General features: G+C 35.2%; 1 protein-coding gene across 14 annotated transcripts; it reads left to right on the plus strand.

Annotated features, from left to right (window-relative positions):
• Positions 1 to 17007, plus strand: LOC136751169 (lymphocyte function-associated antigen 3). 14 transcript variants are annotated; one of them, XM_066706534.1, is made up of 15 exons: positions 1 to 66; positions 264 to 383; positions 1413 to 1685; positions 2685 to 2930; positions 5356 to 5457; positions 6588 to 6629; positions 7537 to 7587; positions 8538 to 8594; positions 8936 to 8977; positions 9885 to 9935; positions 10887 to 10943; positions 12356 to 12412; positions 13068 to 13118; positions 14192 to 14224; positions 14980 to 17007. In XM_066706534.1, the coding sequence occupies exons 2-14, from the start codon at positions 317 to 319 to the stop codon at positions 14209 to 14211; spliced, it is 1116 nt and encodes a 371-aa protein (XP_066562631.1). In that variant the 5' UTR covers positions 1 to 66; positions 264 to 316; the 3' UTR covers positions 14212 to 14224; positions 14980 to 17007. The 14 variants fall into 14 exon arrangements, with proteins under 14 accessions (XP_066562631.1, XP_066562632.1, XP_066562634.1 ...); XM_066706535.1 differs by lacking the exon at positions 1 to 66 and having other exon boundaries at positions 77 to 383; positions 12359 to 12412; XM_066706537.1 differs by lacking the exon at positions 1 to 66 and having other exon boundaries at positions 77 to 383; positions 10890 to 10943.
• Positions 17008 to 18457: the final 1450 nt, after the last annotated feature.

An 18457-nucleotide genomic window follows, 5' to 3' on the forward strand; every position in this document is an offset into this window, starting at 1 on the left:
ACGGACCAATCAAAACGATGCTATGCGGTTCCATCCCAAAAACACTGTCACCCGCTTGATACACTGGTAGGCCTGCTATTATTATATATTCTATAATTATTTTCACTATTTTTGTCGAAAGAAATATGAACAATACTTAAACTTTGTTTCCCAATTATATATTTCCCCTGTATCTGGGAGTGGGAGTAGGGCGGGGGAGTAAGTAGGATAAGGAAGGGCGTTCACTGTCTTATAACTTTCACTTTCGATTTACATTTTCTTAGCGATATGCAATGTGACAATATGGTGTTAAACATAAAATAAAATCCCCAAAACAATGTCTGAAGCCCCTGTCCTCGTCATCTCCGTGATTCTGCTGCTCCAGGACCTAGTCTTATCGCAAGGTATGTGTACGAAATAAATGGACATTAAATATTGTATTTCTGTGAACAGGCCTTGGGATGCCGATACAACGTTAAGCAACCCATACATTTCCATACACATTTCAGAGATTACAAAAATACATATACTTCAATATGGTTAATTTGATTTCAACTTAAAAACGTCTGCGACAGAAACATACTGAGTAGTAGAAAAAAGTAATGAGGAAAAATACATTGTAAAGTAAAAGGGGAAATTCCTTACAATATGTGAAAACTGGTAGGATATTCAAGTAACTTCTTTAAGTATTTAATTCGGCATAATGCATTTAATTATTTTATAAAAGGTCAAATTACGTGTTTATATGCATTGGAAATAGCACGATACAGCAGCGGTTTGCCCTGACTGATAAAGCTGAAGTCATTTACTTAAATTGTTTAAAACCTACAGTTATCGCTTGAAACAATGTAAAAAAGTCACCCATGGTTTTAATTGACAAACAAGATGTAGGTCTATCGCATTTCATTGAGAGGCTATTAACTGATAGTGAAATCAATTGTGTCATCTTAAGTTCAGACCTACATCAGTTGTAAGTTGTCTAACTACATATGAAGACTACATTGTGGCCAGTATTAAGATTAGACATGGATGCTCGTCTCTTCCAAGTGAAGTCTGTCAGTTTATTAAAAAGAAAGAAAAAAAAAACACGCCACTAGGAGACAGTACAATGTTTTAGTTACATAAATAAATGTTATCATCAGCAACAATATTATCAGCTAGTGTATTATCACTACTCCACATTGCCTTGGTTCATCACTTTATTTGTGCCATTCAAAATATGTACACTTCTGTAAATAGTTCTGTCCCAGGCTTGTACTCAATAGCCTCACATATGGTACAATTATTACACTATATAATAATGACTTGATATGGCACTGTGTAGTTTTTACATATTAAAATAATGCCTACACATTAGAATTTTCATACCTCCAAAATGCTTTAGTAAAACTAATAATTAATAATGCAACTTTACTTTCCCTTTTTTCATTCAGAACTTGTCTATGGATTATTGAATGAAGAAGTTGTGATGTCCCCACACATCAAAATAAATATAACTGAAATTTTATGGAAATTTGAAAATGACAAACTTGCAGAATGGGACTCTATAGAGACATCTTATTTCGGTACTTTTAAGGGTCGAACAGAACTACATAAAAATGGAACTCTTGGAATAAAAAATATAACCTTTCAAGATAATGGACTTTATACGTTGAGTATACTATCTGGAGAAATTCATGACAAGATTTTTAACCTCACAGTATTAAGTAAGTCATTTTCTTTATTCTTTAGGATATTTAATTTTTAAGAGAATGAAAAGAGTGTGACTGGGCACATTAAAATATCAGTATGAATGCGTTCATGTTTTAATAGTAGGCCTATAAATGAATTACTTATCATTCAAGTGTAAGCTACTCCAGTGAAGAACAGACATGTCAAAGACAAATGTTAACACTGAAGGACTGAGACACAGAGAGAGAGGCCTGTATTTCTCTTTGTACATGTAACTTAAGAGTTTTTGTTTATGCTATATTTTATTTGCAGGGTGCTGTCTAGGAGATCAGTAATTTGATATGTTCTCAGGTCTAAAACATAAAAGTCAGCTTGCTGTCTTTGAGAGAATGGCCGAACATTATCAGTGCTATAGTGAACTTTTGGCAATAATGACATTGCAGTCAACAGCTATGAAGTCCTTCTGTTGGAGCCGCCATCTTGGCTAGTTAACTGCTCCTGCTATTGCAGAGCACACATAGGGATAAGGGTTTTTGGCTCCATGGCCAGTAAAATATACACTTAATACATTTTTAATTACATGATGTGTTTGCATCAACAAAGTCCTAACTAACAATATGGTAAAAGGTGAGTTTTACTATGAAGCTCTATTTAGCATACACTCTTTACACTATAGAAAATGTTCCATTCATGGGGACTTCTCTTAATTACAATTTAAATATATGATAATAACAAGTTTAAACTGCCTATGAGGTTTATCTGCACAATGACCACAAAGTAGCTTACCACCTTAACTGCCAATTTAGCATAGTTCCCAAGCAGAACCATTAATTGTAGACAGTGTAGAATAATATTGATAGAAAATTCAAATTTGAATAAGCACAGAAAGATCGTAGTAAACTGTGTTTTATAATAAGTTAAAGTGAAAATTGAGATCAGAGTTACCACACTTCTTTTGATTAAGAATCAGAGGCACAGCTTATTTTATTTAATGAAAAATGTGTAGTCTAACTCTTCAAGATTTTTCTTTATAGAACCTGTCTCCAAGCCACATGTAAACTACTCATTTAATGAATCTATCTGCAACTTAACCTGTGTGGGTGACGAGGACATTGGTTACAGCTGGAACATCAATGGTAAAGACCAACTGGATATGAAGACAAATCCACTGACCTTTTCAAAAGACACTGACCTTGATACAGTATACATCTGTAAAGTCAAAAACCCCAAGAGCGAAGAAGAGAGTGACCCCTTTGTTGTGAGAAAATGCTTTCCCGCAGGTAAGAAGACCAAACATGTTACTGTAAATCAGTCGCAACAACTACTGTTGTAAATAACTGATCATCATGTGGATTTCAGTTAAATGTATAGTTGTATAATGATATAGTGTAATGCAACGTTATTACAATGCAGACATCGAGGGAAAAAAGTATTTGATCCCCTGCTGATTTTGTACGTTTGCCCACTGACAAAGAAATTATCAGTCTATAATTTTAATGGTAGGTGTATTTTAACAGTGAGAGACAGAAAAACTAATTTAAAAAAAGTTATACATTGATTTGCATGTTAATGAGGGAAATAAGTATTTGACCCCTTCGACTTAGTACTTGGTGGCAAAACCCTTGTTGGCAATCACAGAGGTCAGACGTTTCTTGTAGTTGGCCACCAGGTTTGCACACATCTCAGGAGGGATTTTGTCCCACTCCTCTTTGCAGATCCTCTCCAAGTCATTAAGGTTTCGAGGCTGACGTTTGGCAACACGAACCTTCAGCTCCCTCCACAGATTTTCTATGGGATTAAGGTCTGGAGACTGGCTAGGCCACTCCAGGACCTTAATGTGCTTCTTCTTGAGCCACTCCTTTGTTGCCTTGGCTGTGTGTTTTGGGTCATTGTCATGCTGGAATACCTATCCACGACCCATTTTCAATGCCCTGGCTGAGGGAAGGAGGTTCTCACCCAAGATTTGATGGTACATGGCCCCATCCATCGTCCCTTTGATGCGGTGCAGTTGTCCTGTCCCCTTAGCAGAAAAACACCCCTAAGCATAATGTTTCCACCTCCATGTTTGACGGTGGGGATGGTGTTCTTGGGGTCATTCCTCCTCCTCCAAACACGGCAAGTTGAGTTGATGCCAAAGAGCTTGATTTTGGTCTCATCTGACCACGACACTTTCACCCAGTTCTCCTCTGAATCATTCAGATGTTGGCAAACTTCAGACGGGCCTGTACATGTGCTTTCTTGAGCAGGGGGACCTTGCGGGCGCTGCAGGATTTCAGTCCTTCACGGCGTAGTGTGTTACCAATTGTTTTCTTGGTGACTATGGTCCCAGCTGCCTTGAGATCATTAACAAGATCCTCCCGTGTAGTTCTGGGCTGATTCCTCACCGTTCTCATGATCATTGAAACTCCACGAGGTGAGATCTTGCATGGAGCCCCAGACCGAGGAGACTGACAGTTATTTTGTGTTTCTTCCATTTGCGAAAAATCGCACCAACTGTTGTCACCTTCTCACCAAGCTGCGTGGCGATGGTCTTGTAGCCCATTCCAGCCTTGTGTAGGTCTACAATCTTGTCCCTGACATCCTTGGACAGCTCTTTGGTCTTGGCCATGGTGGAGAGTTTGGAATGTGATTGATTGATTGCTTCTGTGGACAGGTGTCTTTTATACAGGTAACAAGCTGAGATTAGGAGCACTCCCTTTAAGAGAGTGCTCCTAATCTCAGCTCGTTACCTGTATAAAAGACACCTGGGAGCCAGAAATCTTGCTGATTGATAGGGGATCAAATACTTATTTCACTGATTATCATGCAAATCAATTTATAACTTTTTTGAAATGCGTTTTTCTGGATTTTTTTGTTGTTATTCTGTCTCTCACTGTTAAAATACACCTACCATTAAAATTATAGACTGATCATTTCATTGTCAGTGGGCAAACATACAATATCAGCAGGGGATCAAATACTTTTTCCCCTCATTGTATAATGACTAGTTGTAGTATTATTAGTAATAGTATTTGGTATCTCCTAAGATACTCAACATAAATCATTTGCATTTCAAACTACAGAATGTAGAATGTACTCCTATTAGAATGTAAGCACAGTCATTGAGCTCAGCAACATAATGTACAGAATTTGTAACAACTGAAGTGGTGCACCGTGCAGTTTCCTTTAAAATCAAAAATTAAGCAGAAGAGCCAAAACTTAAGGACTTGGTGCTCGATCTAGCCTTCTGCACTGGACTGGCTTGTGTATAATAGCACTGTGCTACTGACAATAATTTTTTAGATTGCAAAAGAAATAGTTCAGATTATTAGATTGCAAAATAAAAAAATAGTTTTAAGATCTACCAGTACATATAATTTGGCATTCAAATAGCTTCTTTCTTCCCTGCTGATTGTTTTTATTATTTATGTGCATTTGTGTCTGAAATGAATACATAATTGCCTGTATAGATCATTATTACTGGTCACTGTAATTAAAAATATAACACCCATTCTTCATAGAGTTTAAAAATGTCCATTGTTGGTTAATGCAGCACAAAAAAGGCCATTATAATGTAATTATGATGTCAATACTAAATAAATCCATACAGAGCTTTAATATTATTTATGTAATTTCAACTCTGCCTATCTGAGAAACATTTTGTACAACAGAAAAGCTTTAAGAGTTGCATTATGAAAACGCATGATTCTTTTTTTTTTTTTTCAGGAGGACGTACACATTTTGCAATTATTTTTCCATTATTAATATTTGTATTATTATTATTGTGTGGATTTCTGTACAGAAAGTTTCACAACAAACGGAGCAAAGGTAGGAGCATTTTGAACTGTACTGAACAGGACTCCAGGTTTTATAGGAACACAGTTAAAAACTGAAAAATGAGTCAGTAATTTATCTCAGTACATAAGAGGCAGTGGTGTGGGAGCAATGCCCACAAGAGTTCAGGATCCATTTAAAATGATGAGATGGTCATTGCTCTCCTCCCTGTGTCAGGTACCAGTGGTCAAATATATCTCAGTTTTCATGCCAGAGATTTTCAGCTACATAACAGGCTATCAAAAGACCATTGACATATTTTATATTATTATTTGTATATCCCTGTCTCAGATATAAGCATAGTCATGGATTTAGATAGTTAAGTAAAGTAGAGAGAGGGAAGTTTTTGTTGTTGTTATTATTATTATTATTAATAATAATAATAATAATAATATTAATATTATTATTAGTGCAGTGTTACATTGATTGAATTTGTAATTTACTTTTTAATCTGATTTTGTTCAGATGTTTCCAGTCAATTGTATGTTGTTGTGAATTAAGGAGACATTGGGAATAAACCAAGCTGTAAGCATAGGTTATATAATTTGCATATCACTATAGCATTGTCAGATGCTTGAGATTGTGATCAGTAATGCTGAATGTGTTAAACCGTTTAAACTGTTGTATATCATCATTATCACCATCATCCCAGACTCAGATGATAAAATCCACTTATCAAGTAGCAGAGCCCAGTGTAGAAGCTTACTCCTTTAATCCCTCAGATTATGTTCAATCCAATCCAGGTGAAAACCTAGTGTTCATAGTCAAAGTGCAAATAAATGAGTTAGTAGGCAAGGCTGTGCAAAATCCAGGGGGGGATTTCTACAAACCAGTAACCAATGCTCTGAGATTTGGCACTCCAATGAAGCTAATGTAAAGAAACATTTAGTAATGTCTTCTTCCTCAATAACATGGGACAAATATGTTACCATGACTGCATTTAATGGTAAGGATGGAGTGTGTTCTTTATTAGAGACTTTGTATACATGTACATCTTTAAAAAGTAACCCCAGAATGTGAAAAAGTATACAAGCAACACATAGTTGTATATCATATTATGTGCACATTAGTTTAGAGTGGTGTGTATATAATAACATTAATTAAACTTTTAAAAATGTTTATAGATGCTTCTCCAGGACCTGACAAACATGAGGAAGAAGTCCTGGGTATGGCAGCAATACTACTACTCATTAGTTGTTAAAAAAGCCTCTTTCATATTTCTTTTCATAGGTAATTTTGTTTCCTGTATTTTAGGAGACAAGCAAATATACCTTTATAAGTTTTGCTGAAGCACCTTTTATCTATACCTTTTGATCAGATAACATCAAAACAGCTGTATTACCTCCCAGTGATTGTGAAAAAGAAAGGATATCTTTTTTACAGTGTCTCTCAGTGTCATATTGATCTATTTATCTGTCTATATATCTATCGGTCTAACTATCTCCTTCCCACTTATTGTATAGTTTGTGCTGTTGTGTGGTTTTACATCTGTGTTATTTGTTTCTGATTTTTAGCCAGCCTTCCACAGGCAGATAGTGGGGAAAAGCTAAATGTAAATCTAAATTCTCAATTCAATTATTTCTTGCTCAAAAGGATAGTGAACACTTGCGCAAAATAAAACAAACACATGTTACCTTGCTGCTCCGATTTAATCATTATATAACAGTAAGACCCAAACCCTCTTTAATATGCCAAAACACCATCCAGACCTGTCTGTGTGTCAGTCAGGATTGACCAGTTTGTCTTCCTGGTACAGACGCAGTGTACTGACACAGGCGGACTAGTGGCACACCCCCAAAGCAGAGTCATGTGCCCTCTATTATTGCCCATGTTTCTGTATTTCTCTGGGCCTTTTCCAATTTTACAGCAGTGTACAAGTCTAAATTTGATGATTCATTACTGCAGTTAAAGTAAATTGAAGCACCTTGGTAGAAACCTTTTTTAACCATGGACTTTAATCCATCAATTAATTTCAGACCTATATTTTCTTGCATTCTATATTCATCCCTACCAAGATAAATAATGTATTAATACTTATGTTTTTCTCCTGGAATTTTTTTATTCTTATAAAAGTTCTCACCGTGGGATCTGAGGTGCACAAGGAAAATAACACACATGACGAAGGTACAAAGTCCAAATCATTGAGCACACATCCCTGTGCACTACCCAGTCGTTAAGGGGCTATTGATAGTCATACAATTATTTACTTTTTATATGTAATGACTGTACTGCTACCCTCCTGCTAAATATTACTATTAATTGTAACTTTTAGTTACAATTCATCAAGGATATGAATTATTTTGAAGGCTACTGTACATTTATCTTTTACTAATTATTGTTTTGTAGAATTACCTACAGTACCTCAGAGTGAAACAGTTAATCTCAGATTGTTAGCAGGAGCAAGCGACATTAATCGGCTGCCTCGATTAATTTAACCGCTGTAGTATAATGAAAAGCAAATGAATGAATAAAACTAGCACACATGGAGTAGGGTATTGAAATGTAAATATGAACATAAAAATGATTGATATAAATAACATCAAAGTGCTTTTTCTTTCTAAACGCATACACTGCACAGACAAAACAAATACATTATTTTGTGTTGATTTGTGGTGTAATCGCTCTCAGTGTCCACAGTGTCCAGTTGTAAGAAGACACTTGTCTGCTATAGAATGAGTGTGTTTTTCAAGCACATGAAGGACTGTGGACAGGTGAGGTAGAGATTGTGACTTGAATTTAGGCTGGGATTACCCACCAGCTATTCGAAAACTACAGAACTGTACTCAGTTGTGGCTTAATCTACCGATTAATCAACTAATGCCCACTGATTAACCGATCAAATATTTTAATTGACTGACAGCCCTATTAGATACATATTTGTGCATCGCTATAGCATTGTCAGATGCTTGAGATTCTGTTCAGTGATTGGGTTCGACCGGCAATGCATCATAAACACATTCTTGTTAGTCGAGTTTGTTGATTTTGTTTCATGTTATGTGTTATGTCTATATTAGATGGTAGCGATATATATATAAACATATTCATGAAACATTTCTCTGTTGTATTTCTATCAGTAGAAACCTCACCTTCACCGTCTGCTGAACAGGAGGATGGAAACGCACTATCTGAAGGTATATAGCAACAACAAGCAGAATTGTGTTTTCAAAATACATCTGCAAAAAGTCCACTAGTATATGATTTGGCACTCCAATGAAGCTAATATAAAGAAACATTTAGTAATGTCTTCTTCCTCAATAACATGGGACAAATATGTTACCATGACTGCATTTAATGGTAAGGATGGAGTGTTTTCTTTATTAGAGACTTTGTATACATGTACATCTTTAAAAAGTAACCCCAGAATGTGAAAAAGTATACAAGCAACACATAGTTGTATATCATATTATGTGCACATTAGTTTAGAGTGGTGTGTATATAATAACATTAATTAAACTTTTAAAAATGTTTATAGATGCTTCTCCAGGACCTGACAAACATGAGGAAGAAGTCCTGGGTATGGCAGCAATACTACTACTCATTAGTTGTTAAAAAAGCCTCTTTCATATTTCTTTTCATAGGTAATTTTGTTTCCTGTATTTTAGGAGACAAGCAAATATACCTTTATAAGTTTTGCTGAAGCACCTTTTATCTATACCTTTTGATCAGATAACATCAAAACAGCTGTATTACCTCCCAGTGATTGTGAAAAAGAAAGGATATCTTTTTTACAGTGTCTCTCAGTGTCATATTGATCTATTTATCTGTCTATATATCTATCGGTCTAACTATCTCCTTCCCACTTATTGTATAGTTTGTGCTGTTGTGTGGTTTTACATCTGTGTTATTTGTTTCTGATTTTTAGCCAGCCTTCCACAGGCAGATAGTGGGGAAAAGCTAAATGTAAATCTAAATTCTCAATTCAATTATTTCTTGCTCAAAAGGATAGTGAACACTTGCGCAAAATAAAACAAACACATGTTACCTTGCTGCTCCGATTTAATCATTATATAACAGTAAGACCCAAACCCTCTTTAATATGCCAAAACACCATCCAGACCTGTCTGTGTGTCAGTCAGGATTGACCAGTTTGTCTTCCTGGTACAGACGCAGTGTACTGACACAGGCGGACTAGTGGCACACCCCCAAAGCAGAGTCATGTGCCCTCTATTATTGCCCATGTTTCTGTATTTCTCTGGGCCTTTTCCAATTTTACAGCAGTGTACAAGTCTAAATTTGATGATTCATTACTGCAGTTAAAGTAAATTGAAGCACCTTGGTAGAAACCTTTTTTAACCATGGACTTTAATCCATCAATTAATTTCAGACCTATATTTTCTTGCATTCTATATTCATCCCTACCAAGATAAATAATGTATTAATACTTATGTTTTTCTCCTGGAATTTTTTTATTCTTATAAAAGTTCTCACCGTGGGATCTGAGGTGCACAAGGAAAATAACACACATGACGAAGGTACAAAGTCCAAATCATTGAGCACACATCCCTGTGCACTACCCAGTCGTTAAGGGGCTATTGATAGTCATACAATTATTTACTTTTTATATGTAATGACTGTACTGCTACCCTCCTGCTAAATATTACTATTAATTGTAACTTTTAGTTACAATTCATCAAGGATATGAATTATTTTGAAGGCTACTGTACATTTATCTTTTACTAATTATTGTTTTGTAGAATTACCTACAGTACCTCAGAGTGAAACAGTTAATCTCAGATTGTTAGCAGGAGCAAGCGACATTAATCGGCTGCCTCGATTAATTTAACCGCTGTAGTATAATGAAAAGCAAATGAATGAATAAAACTAGCACACATGGAGTAGGGTATTGAAATGTAAATATGAACATAAAAATGATTGATATAAATAACATCAAAGTGCTTTTTCTTTCTAAACGCATACACTGCACAGACAAAACAAATACATTATTTTGTGTTGATTTGTGGTGTAATCGCTCTCAGTGTCCACAGTGTACAGTTGTAAGAAGACACTTGTCATGCTATAGAATGAGTGTGTTTTTCAAGCACATGAAGGACTGTGGACAGGTGAGGTAGAGATTGTGACTTGAATTTAGGCTGGGATTACCCACCAGCTATTCGAAAACTACAGAACTGTACTCAGTTGTGGCTTAATCTACCGATTAATCAACTAATGCCCACTGATTAACCGATCAAATATTTTAATTGACTGACAGCCCTATTAGATACATATTTGTGCATCGCTATAGCATTGTCAGATGCTTGAGATTCTGTTCAGTGATTGGGTTCGACCGGCAATGCATCATAAACACATTCTTGTTAGTCGAGTTTGTTGATTTTGTTTCATGTTATGTGTTATGTCTATATTAGATGGTAGCGATATATATATAAACATATTCATGAAACATTTCTCTGTTGTATTTCTATCAGTAGAAACCTCACCTTCACCATCTGCTGAACAGGAGGATGGAAACGCACTATCTGAAGGTATATAGCAACAACAAGCAGAATTGTGTTTTCAAAATACATCTGCAAAAAGTCCACTAGTATATGTATGTTTAAACATATTATGACCATTGACATATTTTAAAAATAACATTCTTATATCTCTGCCTCAAACTTAAGCATAGTCATGCACTAAGATAGTTAAACAAAGCAGGTAGATGAGAAGTTGCACACTTTTTGGAATAAAAATAATATTTAAAAAATAACTGTAACAAATGTGTGCTTTCAGTTTTGTTGTGTGTGGATGTTCCGTGCCAAGAACTTTGTTCGCTAAAAATCTTAAATGATCATATCAAAATGTGTAGAATTACACTTTATTCTCGCAGCAATTGCTTATGGATGACCGGATACACATCTCAATTAGTGTTTTTGACAGAAAAAGTTTTATATATTTTTCAATAAGTAGCCCCACATAGTTTTTTTAACTGTCTGCAGGTGATGCTCTTGCACTGAGGTTCATTCAGAGACAGTTGCTATGGCAATGTGTTGAAGCTACAGCTGTGATCAACCTGACGGACACAGAGTCCAATCTCTAACACCACAAATTGTTTAAGTTTCTGTCGCAGCAGCAGGGTATTAAGTACAGCTTTATATTGAAGGAAAAAAATGCAGGTTTTCTCGCTGCACTTAAACAAAAAATATATATATAAAACATGTAATGTCATTAAAACATACAAATAATAGTCATATATAACATATACAGTGAGGGGAAAAAAGTGTTTGATGCCCTGATGATTTTGTACGTTTGCCCACTGACAAAGAAATGATCAGTCTATAATTTTAATGGTAGGTGTATTTTAACAGTGAGAGACAGAATAACAACAAAAAAATCCAGAAAAACGCATTTCAAAAAAGTTATACATTGATTTGCATGTTAATGAGGTAAATAAGTATTTAACCCGTTCAACTTAGTACTTGGTGGCAAAACCCTTGTTGGCAATCACAGAGGTCAGACACCGTGATAGTCATACAATTATTTACTTTTTATATGTAATGACTGTTCTGTTGCCCTCCTGCATTATAAATTAAGTTTTAATTACAATTAATTAAGGCTCTGAATTATTTTCAAGGCTACTGTACATTTATCTTTTCGTTATTATTGTTTTGTAGAATTACCTACAGTACCTCAGAGTGAAACAGTTCATCTCAGATTGTTAGCTGGAGCAAGCGACATTTTAAAAATAGCGTCTTTAATTTAGATACATAATTGTGCATTGCTATAGCATTGTCAGATGCTCGAGATTCTGTTCAGTAATTGGGTTCGACTGGCAATGCATCATAAACACATTCTTGTTAGTCGAGTTTGTTGATTTTGTAACATGTTAAGTGTTATTTCTATATTAGATGGTAGTGATATATATAAACATATTCATGTTATTTGTTATTTCTATCAGTAGAAACCTCACCTTCACCATGTGCCGAACAGGAGAGTGGAGACGCAGTATCTGAAGGTATATAGATAGCAACAACAAGCAGAATTGTGTTTTCAAAATACATCTGCAAAAATTCCACTGATAAATTCCAATTTGATAATTCCACTAGTATATGTGTATGTGTTAATGTATTATAGTACTTTTTTTGCAGGATTTATTTACAGGTAAGTGAAAGTTATTCTAATTTCGAACTGTTATTATTGTACACTCATAAGCAAGATATTATGATTTAGAATATTAGTTTTATTAATAACTACGGTTTTTCTTTTGTATTTTTGGTGTGTCCTGTAATTAAATCAAACTCTGATCCACCCACTAATTGCAAATTACAAATTCATTCTCATAGGCTTATTTCTTCTTCCCTTAAATCAAAATGCCATTTTATACTGTGTAGCTTGAAGTTAGTGGATGGGTCATTTTATGTGATTGAATTTGTCTCATGTCCAGATTTAGCATGTTTAGTTGTTAATACATTAAAAATGTTTTCAGTAGATAGAGATAGTGTATTACTTGTTGCTCCTACCATCACTATAACCCTAGGCTATGAAGAAGCCAGCCAAAGACCACTACTACTCAGAACATGTACTGAGGGACGAATGTTCTTGTTTGTCTGTAGTGGCTGTGGTACAATGTAAAAGAATATTAATCAGACATTTCTGTATTGAATTTGTAGCCAAAGATCAAAACTGTGAGGAGCAGGAAGGGGGGACCAATCCTGATGGAGGTACACAGTAGGAAATGCTACTTATTCATGTTTCCTTTGTTCCCTGTATTTTGGGACTGAGGAGCAGTTTCTGTTTAACAAACCTTCTATATTTTCTGTTGTAGAGGCACTAGTATAGGCTAGGGTTTAATATAAGAGTCCAGGATTCATGTTACACAGAACTACCTAAACACACCTAAAGTCCTCACAACATTACTCAGCAGGAAAGGGCAAAATGTATCACATTTGCCTCACATTTCTTTCACAATTCAGATAAATATTACTATATTACTATAGCTTTTAGCTTATAACTAATGTAATATGGACACAATGGATGTAGTGTGTAGACACAGAAAACAACAAACTGTTGTTTGATGGTGTGTTATGTGCACTAATATTAATAGTTCCTTATTCCCTGAATACAGTATAGCCTGTGTATTCCCTCTTCTCATATTTCTATTAAACCTGTTTGTGACACGGGTAATAGTTATTTTCCAATGTCTAGTCTTCTCACTGTCCCCCTTTGCAGACATGCTGGGTGAAAGAAGTGAATAAGGCCTTAGGGTCCCGTCATGAAGTCACTTGTGTTGTCATTCTTTGTCCCTGTTATGAGTTTATCTACCTTTTGACGGAAGTGAATCTCAAGCTCAGGTGGATAAACAAATCAAATACTTTTGTTGTGCTAGAACAACAGCCAAACATGGGAGTGGAGGTGGTTTAAAATATTTCTTATGGGGAGCTACAGGAAAACACAGAATGAAGTTGTGTGATATACACTGGAAATCTTTTACAATAGATGGAATGAATAGACTTACCTGTTGACCCTAAATGCCAGTATAAAACCACAAAACACCCTTGTGAAAACATTATAGTACAGTATCAAAATTATTCATTTTAGCATGCTATAGACCAGAATTCTTTTTTTTTCCATTGATGATTGTGAAATTGTTTTGGGGGTGGACATTCTTCCCCAGTCAGATTTACTACACTTGTCTAATTAACTATTTTATGTTTGTTTGTTCCCTTCTTTGTATTTGAAATATGATTCAACTTAGAACTGAGAGTCTTAGTTTTGTTCCCTCCTGTGTTTTCAGGTGAAACAGAGGATACATAAGGTGACGCTTAAGGTGTGTTTAAAAACGCTTACAAATATATTTAAATTCCATGGCTTACAGTGCATGCCCTGTATAGTGTGATTCTTGTTTCCTTATCAGCACAGTAAACACTTCTGCTAACATATGTCATTTAAAGGGATGTGTAATGTTTCCTTTTTTGTTTGTTTTCAGGAGACAGTGAGTGTTATTGTGCCTAAAAAGTTATGTAGCAAGTATGTGGCAACACATCACGCTAACTGTTCTATACCTCTAAAAGCTATGAGGGCTTTAATTCTTTATGTTAATGATTTTGAATTACAGAGGGGCCACCTTAAGGTGTAAGTGTGGTGTAAAATTCTAGACCTCAAGGAAAGAGCTCTCATATGTTAATATCATAATTAATGTTAGTGATCTAATTATTTTCACTGTTAGACATATTTAATATATTCAGATATCTTACACTGAGCTGTTAAAATATTTTGCTCAGTTTTTCTTATTTTATATTTTGTGTGACATTGACTTGTAGTCACCTTTCCTGAAGGAGCACATTTATTTTCTTAAACATCTCTTGAAAAACCTGCTATTTTTGGCTGTGTGCTGGGCAGAAGCTGTGTTAATAAATTATGGGGTAGTAAGCAATCTGTGTACTACTATGAATAGTAGGAACCTTATGTGAATGTAAGATTGATCTTTGTCAAATATAATATGTTCTATAAATAATAATAACAATACAGAAGAACTTAATAAGACATTTCATCTGATGAATTGTTCTACTTCTCGTTTTCCAGGTCAATTATCACTGATCATCTGCTTGGAGGAATTATGTAACAAAACATAAGAGCTGGAAATGTGCCTTAAAATCATGGAAAACATATCTTTTTTAAAAGTGCAATTTTATAATACAATCTAATTTATTGCATACGGTGTAAGAACTTGTTTTCTCACTATTCACATGTGCCATGCTAAATAATAACAATTAACTTATTCTAGCAACTTAAAAATGCTTTGTTTGTTTGTCATATATTGATATAAAATATAACCGAGGCCAGCACTTATACTCCCTTGTTTTGTTTTTAACACTGCTAACAAAGTTGATGAAGAGGGAAGAAATTTGCATCTACAGCTCTAGTCTAATTGGGTGCAAAACCAGTTGTCAGTGTATGTTCATATTGTAAATGTTTTGTTTTAAATTATTTTGATAATACTCTACATTACAGGGTGCATGCAATTAATTGGCTTCACTCACTAGCTGTCAATCAAGCCTTGTTCACACTGGCAGTTTGAAGTGACTCAAATCTGATTTACATTCTGACTGAACAGCATTTACAAGTGACTAAGTCTGAGTGTCCCAGGTTTTTGCTTTCTTTCTCTTTGTGAGAATGATAGCTAGTCTCTGTCAGGAACACATTCGCTAAACTTTAAAGCACAAAAGGTGTAAATGTAATCATATGACCCTCCATGCTTGTATGTTGTTTGTGTCACATATGGAGTGATGGAAAAAGCCTTTCTGAGTGAGCTCAAGGCACATAAATTGGATTTGACTATTTAGACTCTTCTAATTCTAATCGGATTTAAATCAACTCTGAATGTGGTTTGAAATGTGGCTTGAAATATCTGACTCCATGTGGGTTATACCTGTTTAGACTTTTAGACTGCATAGAGTAAATCGTGTTTGAGTCAGATATGAGTCAAAAATCAGATCTGAGTTACTTCAACGTGCCAGCGTGAACAAGGCTTTAAAGATTAAAATTAATGTGTAATGTGTGGATGCTTTACCACTTGTACAGATGTTATGCAAAATTGTATATTTTTATTAATCCTGAGTTTGCAATGTAGATAGTACGACTCGCAGACCTCCGAGTGACACCAGACACAGTCTTAGTGAGATTCTCTCTGTTTGAAAGTAGTATGACCTCAGAGTTCAGTCTGTAACACATAACCTCCTCTTCCTGCATTTCCAACAATGTATAGCCCCATTCACACTGAAGTTCCAGCAAAATTCAGGCAACGTTTTCATGTTGCACCCCCATTCACACTATTCAATTAGCAACACTGAGTGAGTTTAGTAAACATGGCCTCTAGAGAATTTTAAGAATTGTATTGATTTAATTTTGTTCTATTCGGAATATGTGAAATATGAAAACTATGCTGTATGTCTCCAAAATGTGCAAATGCTGTTACACTAGAATAGGCAATTGTACAGGTTCTGTGGATAGTTACAGCTAAATGGAAACAACCAGACATGTCCACTAACAATCATTTGTATTTATTTTATACAGTGCAATGTCATGGTTGTACTTTGTTTTCCCTTTGAAAGATGATCAGACAGACACTTGTTAATCAGGATGTTTTATATTAAAACACATTGAATCAATCTGATTGCATTGTATAGAACTACATCCCACAGTCCGTTCACGTTTATTTAAAATGAAATGTTAGAAAAGAGTTATTCAATCCAATAGATAACATTTGTAATTATATCAAACCCACTGGTTACAAGTTTAAATAAATGTTTAAAAAAATCACTATATAAGATTTTTTACTTCTTTACTTAAGAAAAGTAAGACTATAATAAACCACTTGGTGTACTCACTATTTAGAGAAATCCACAGTTTAGAAAAACAGACCTGACAATGTCACAAAAACGTAAATTGAAAAAGCCTTAAAACCAGAATCTCAGCTGAAGACCTAAGTGTTACTTGTTATCTTAAATGTTTCTTGCTAAATGTTAAAGTATTACTTTTTGTGCAGCACTTTTTGGAGACTTGTCTTCAATCCTGTTGTGAAAGTAAAAATAAAATTGCATGTTTAGCATGTTTGTGTCTTTGATTTTGATTTGTACTAATCATACTAATAACTTTCATACTAACTAATTTCTAGACCAAATGAAAACCGAAAATCACTACAAATCTGTACCCTATAATGGTTTAATTTATTGATTTAATCAAAATGCGATGTAATTTGAGACTCACCGGTGAGTCAAAGTTTTGATTTGGTCCAGCCCTAAGTCTGTGTTAGTTAGTTAATCTAATCTTTTTATGACAGTGGTATTTATGTGATCCCCAATGAAATGTATAATGTTAGTAAATGGCATTTTTTTTTTAATTGAATGTGCTCTGTGATTTTTCACATATTCAACACAGAAATTATAGAGCATAACTCATACCAAGATAATACAATTATGCATATAGATGCTATTTTCTTAATATAAAAAAATGAAACGTAATAAACAACCTGAGGAATTAATTCACACATAAGTACACAATGCAGTAGTAACACCGAGTAAACCAAACTACTTTGTTTGATGAGCAGGAATCGAAATCAACTGTCCTCCTGATTACTCACAGGAAGGGTGGAGTCTTTTAATAGAGTGGGTGAATCAACAGTGCCTTCTACTGGTTAGAAAATTACAATTACATATATACAGTACTGTGTAAAAGTTGTAGGCAGGTGTGAAATGCTGTAAAGTAAGAATGCTTTCAAAAATAGACATGTTAATAGATTATATTTATCAATTAACTAAATGCAAAGTGAGTGAACAGAAGAAAAATCTTCATAAAATCAATATTTGGCGTGACCACCCTTTGCCTTCAAAATATCATCAATTCTTCTAGGTACACTTGCACAGTTTTTGAAGGAACGTAGCAGGTAGGTTGGCCCAAACATCTTTGAGAACTAACCACAGTTCTTCTGTGGATTTAGGCAGCCGCAGTTGCTTCTCTCTCTTCATGTAATCCCAGACAGACTCGATGTTGAGATCAGGGCTCTGTGGGGGCCATACCATCACTTCCAGGACTCCTTGTTCTTCTTTACGCTGAAGATAGTTCTTAATGACTTGCTGTATGTTTGGCATTGTCATGCTGCAGAATAAATTTGGGGCCAATCAGATGCCTCCCTGATGGTATTGCATGATGGATAAGTATCTGCCTGTACTTCTCAGCATTGAGGAGACCATTCATTCTGACCAAATCCCCAACTACATTTGCAGAAATGCAGCCCCAAACCTGCAAGGAACCTCCACCATGCTTCACTGTTGCCTGCAGACACTCATTCGTGTACCGCTCTCCAGCCCTTCAGCAAACAAACTGCCTTCTGCTACAGACAAATATTTTACATTTTTACTAATCAGTCCAGAGCAGCTGCTGCCATTTTTCTGCACCCCAGTTCCTGTGTTTTCGTGCATAGTTGAGTCGTTTGACCTTGTTGCTACGTCAGAGGTATTGCTTTTTGGCCACAAGTCTTCCATGAAGGCCACTTCTGACCAGA

This window comes from Amia ocellicauda, chromosome 6, assembly GCF_036373705.1.
Source record: "Amia ocellicauda isolate fAmiCal2 chromosome 6, fAmiCal2.hap1, whole genome shotgun sequence".
NCBI classification, from domain to species: domain Eukaryota; kingdom Metazoa; phylum Chordata; class Actinopteri; order Amiiformes; family Amiidae; genus Amia; species Amia ocellicauda.

Excerpts from the sequence above, each read along its gene's own strand:
- LOC136751169 (XM_066706534.1), top strand. The coding sequence starts at position 317 with ATGTCTGAAGCCCCTGTCCTCGTCATCTCCGTGATTCTGCTGCTCCAG. Across the intron at positions 8,595-8,935 it reads TGGAAACGCACTATCTGAAG|ATGCTTCTCCAGGACCTGAC; the intron begins GTATATAGCAAC and ends AAATGTTTATAG. Across the intron at positions 12,413-13,067 it reads TGGAGACGCAGTATCTGAAG|CCAAAGATCAAAACTGTGAG; the intron begins GTATATAGATAG and ends TTGAATTTGTAG.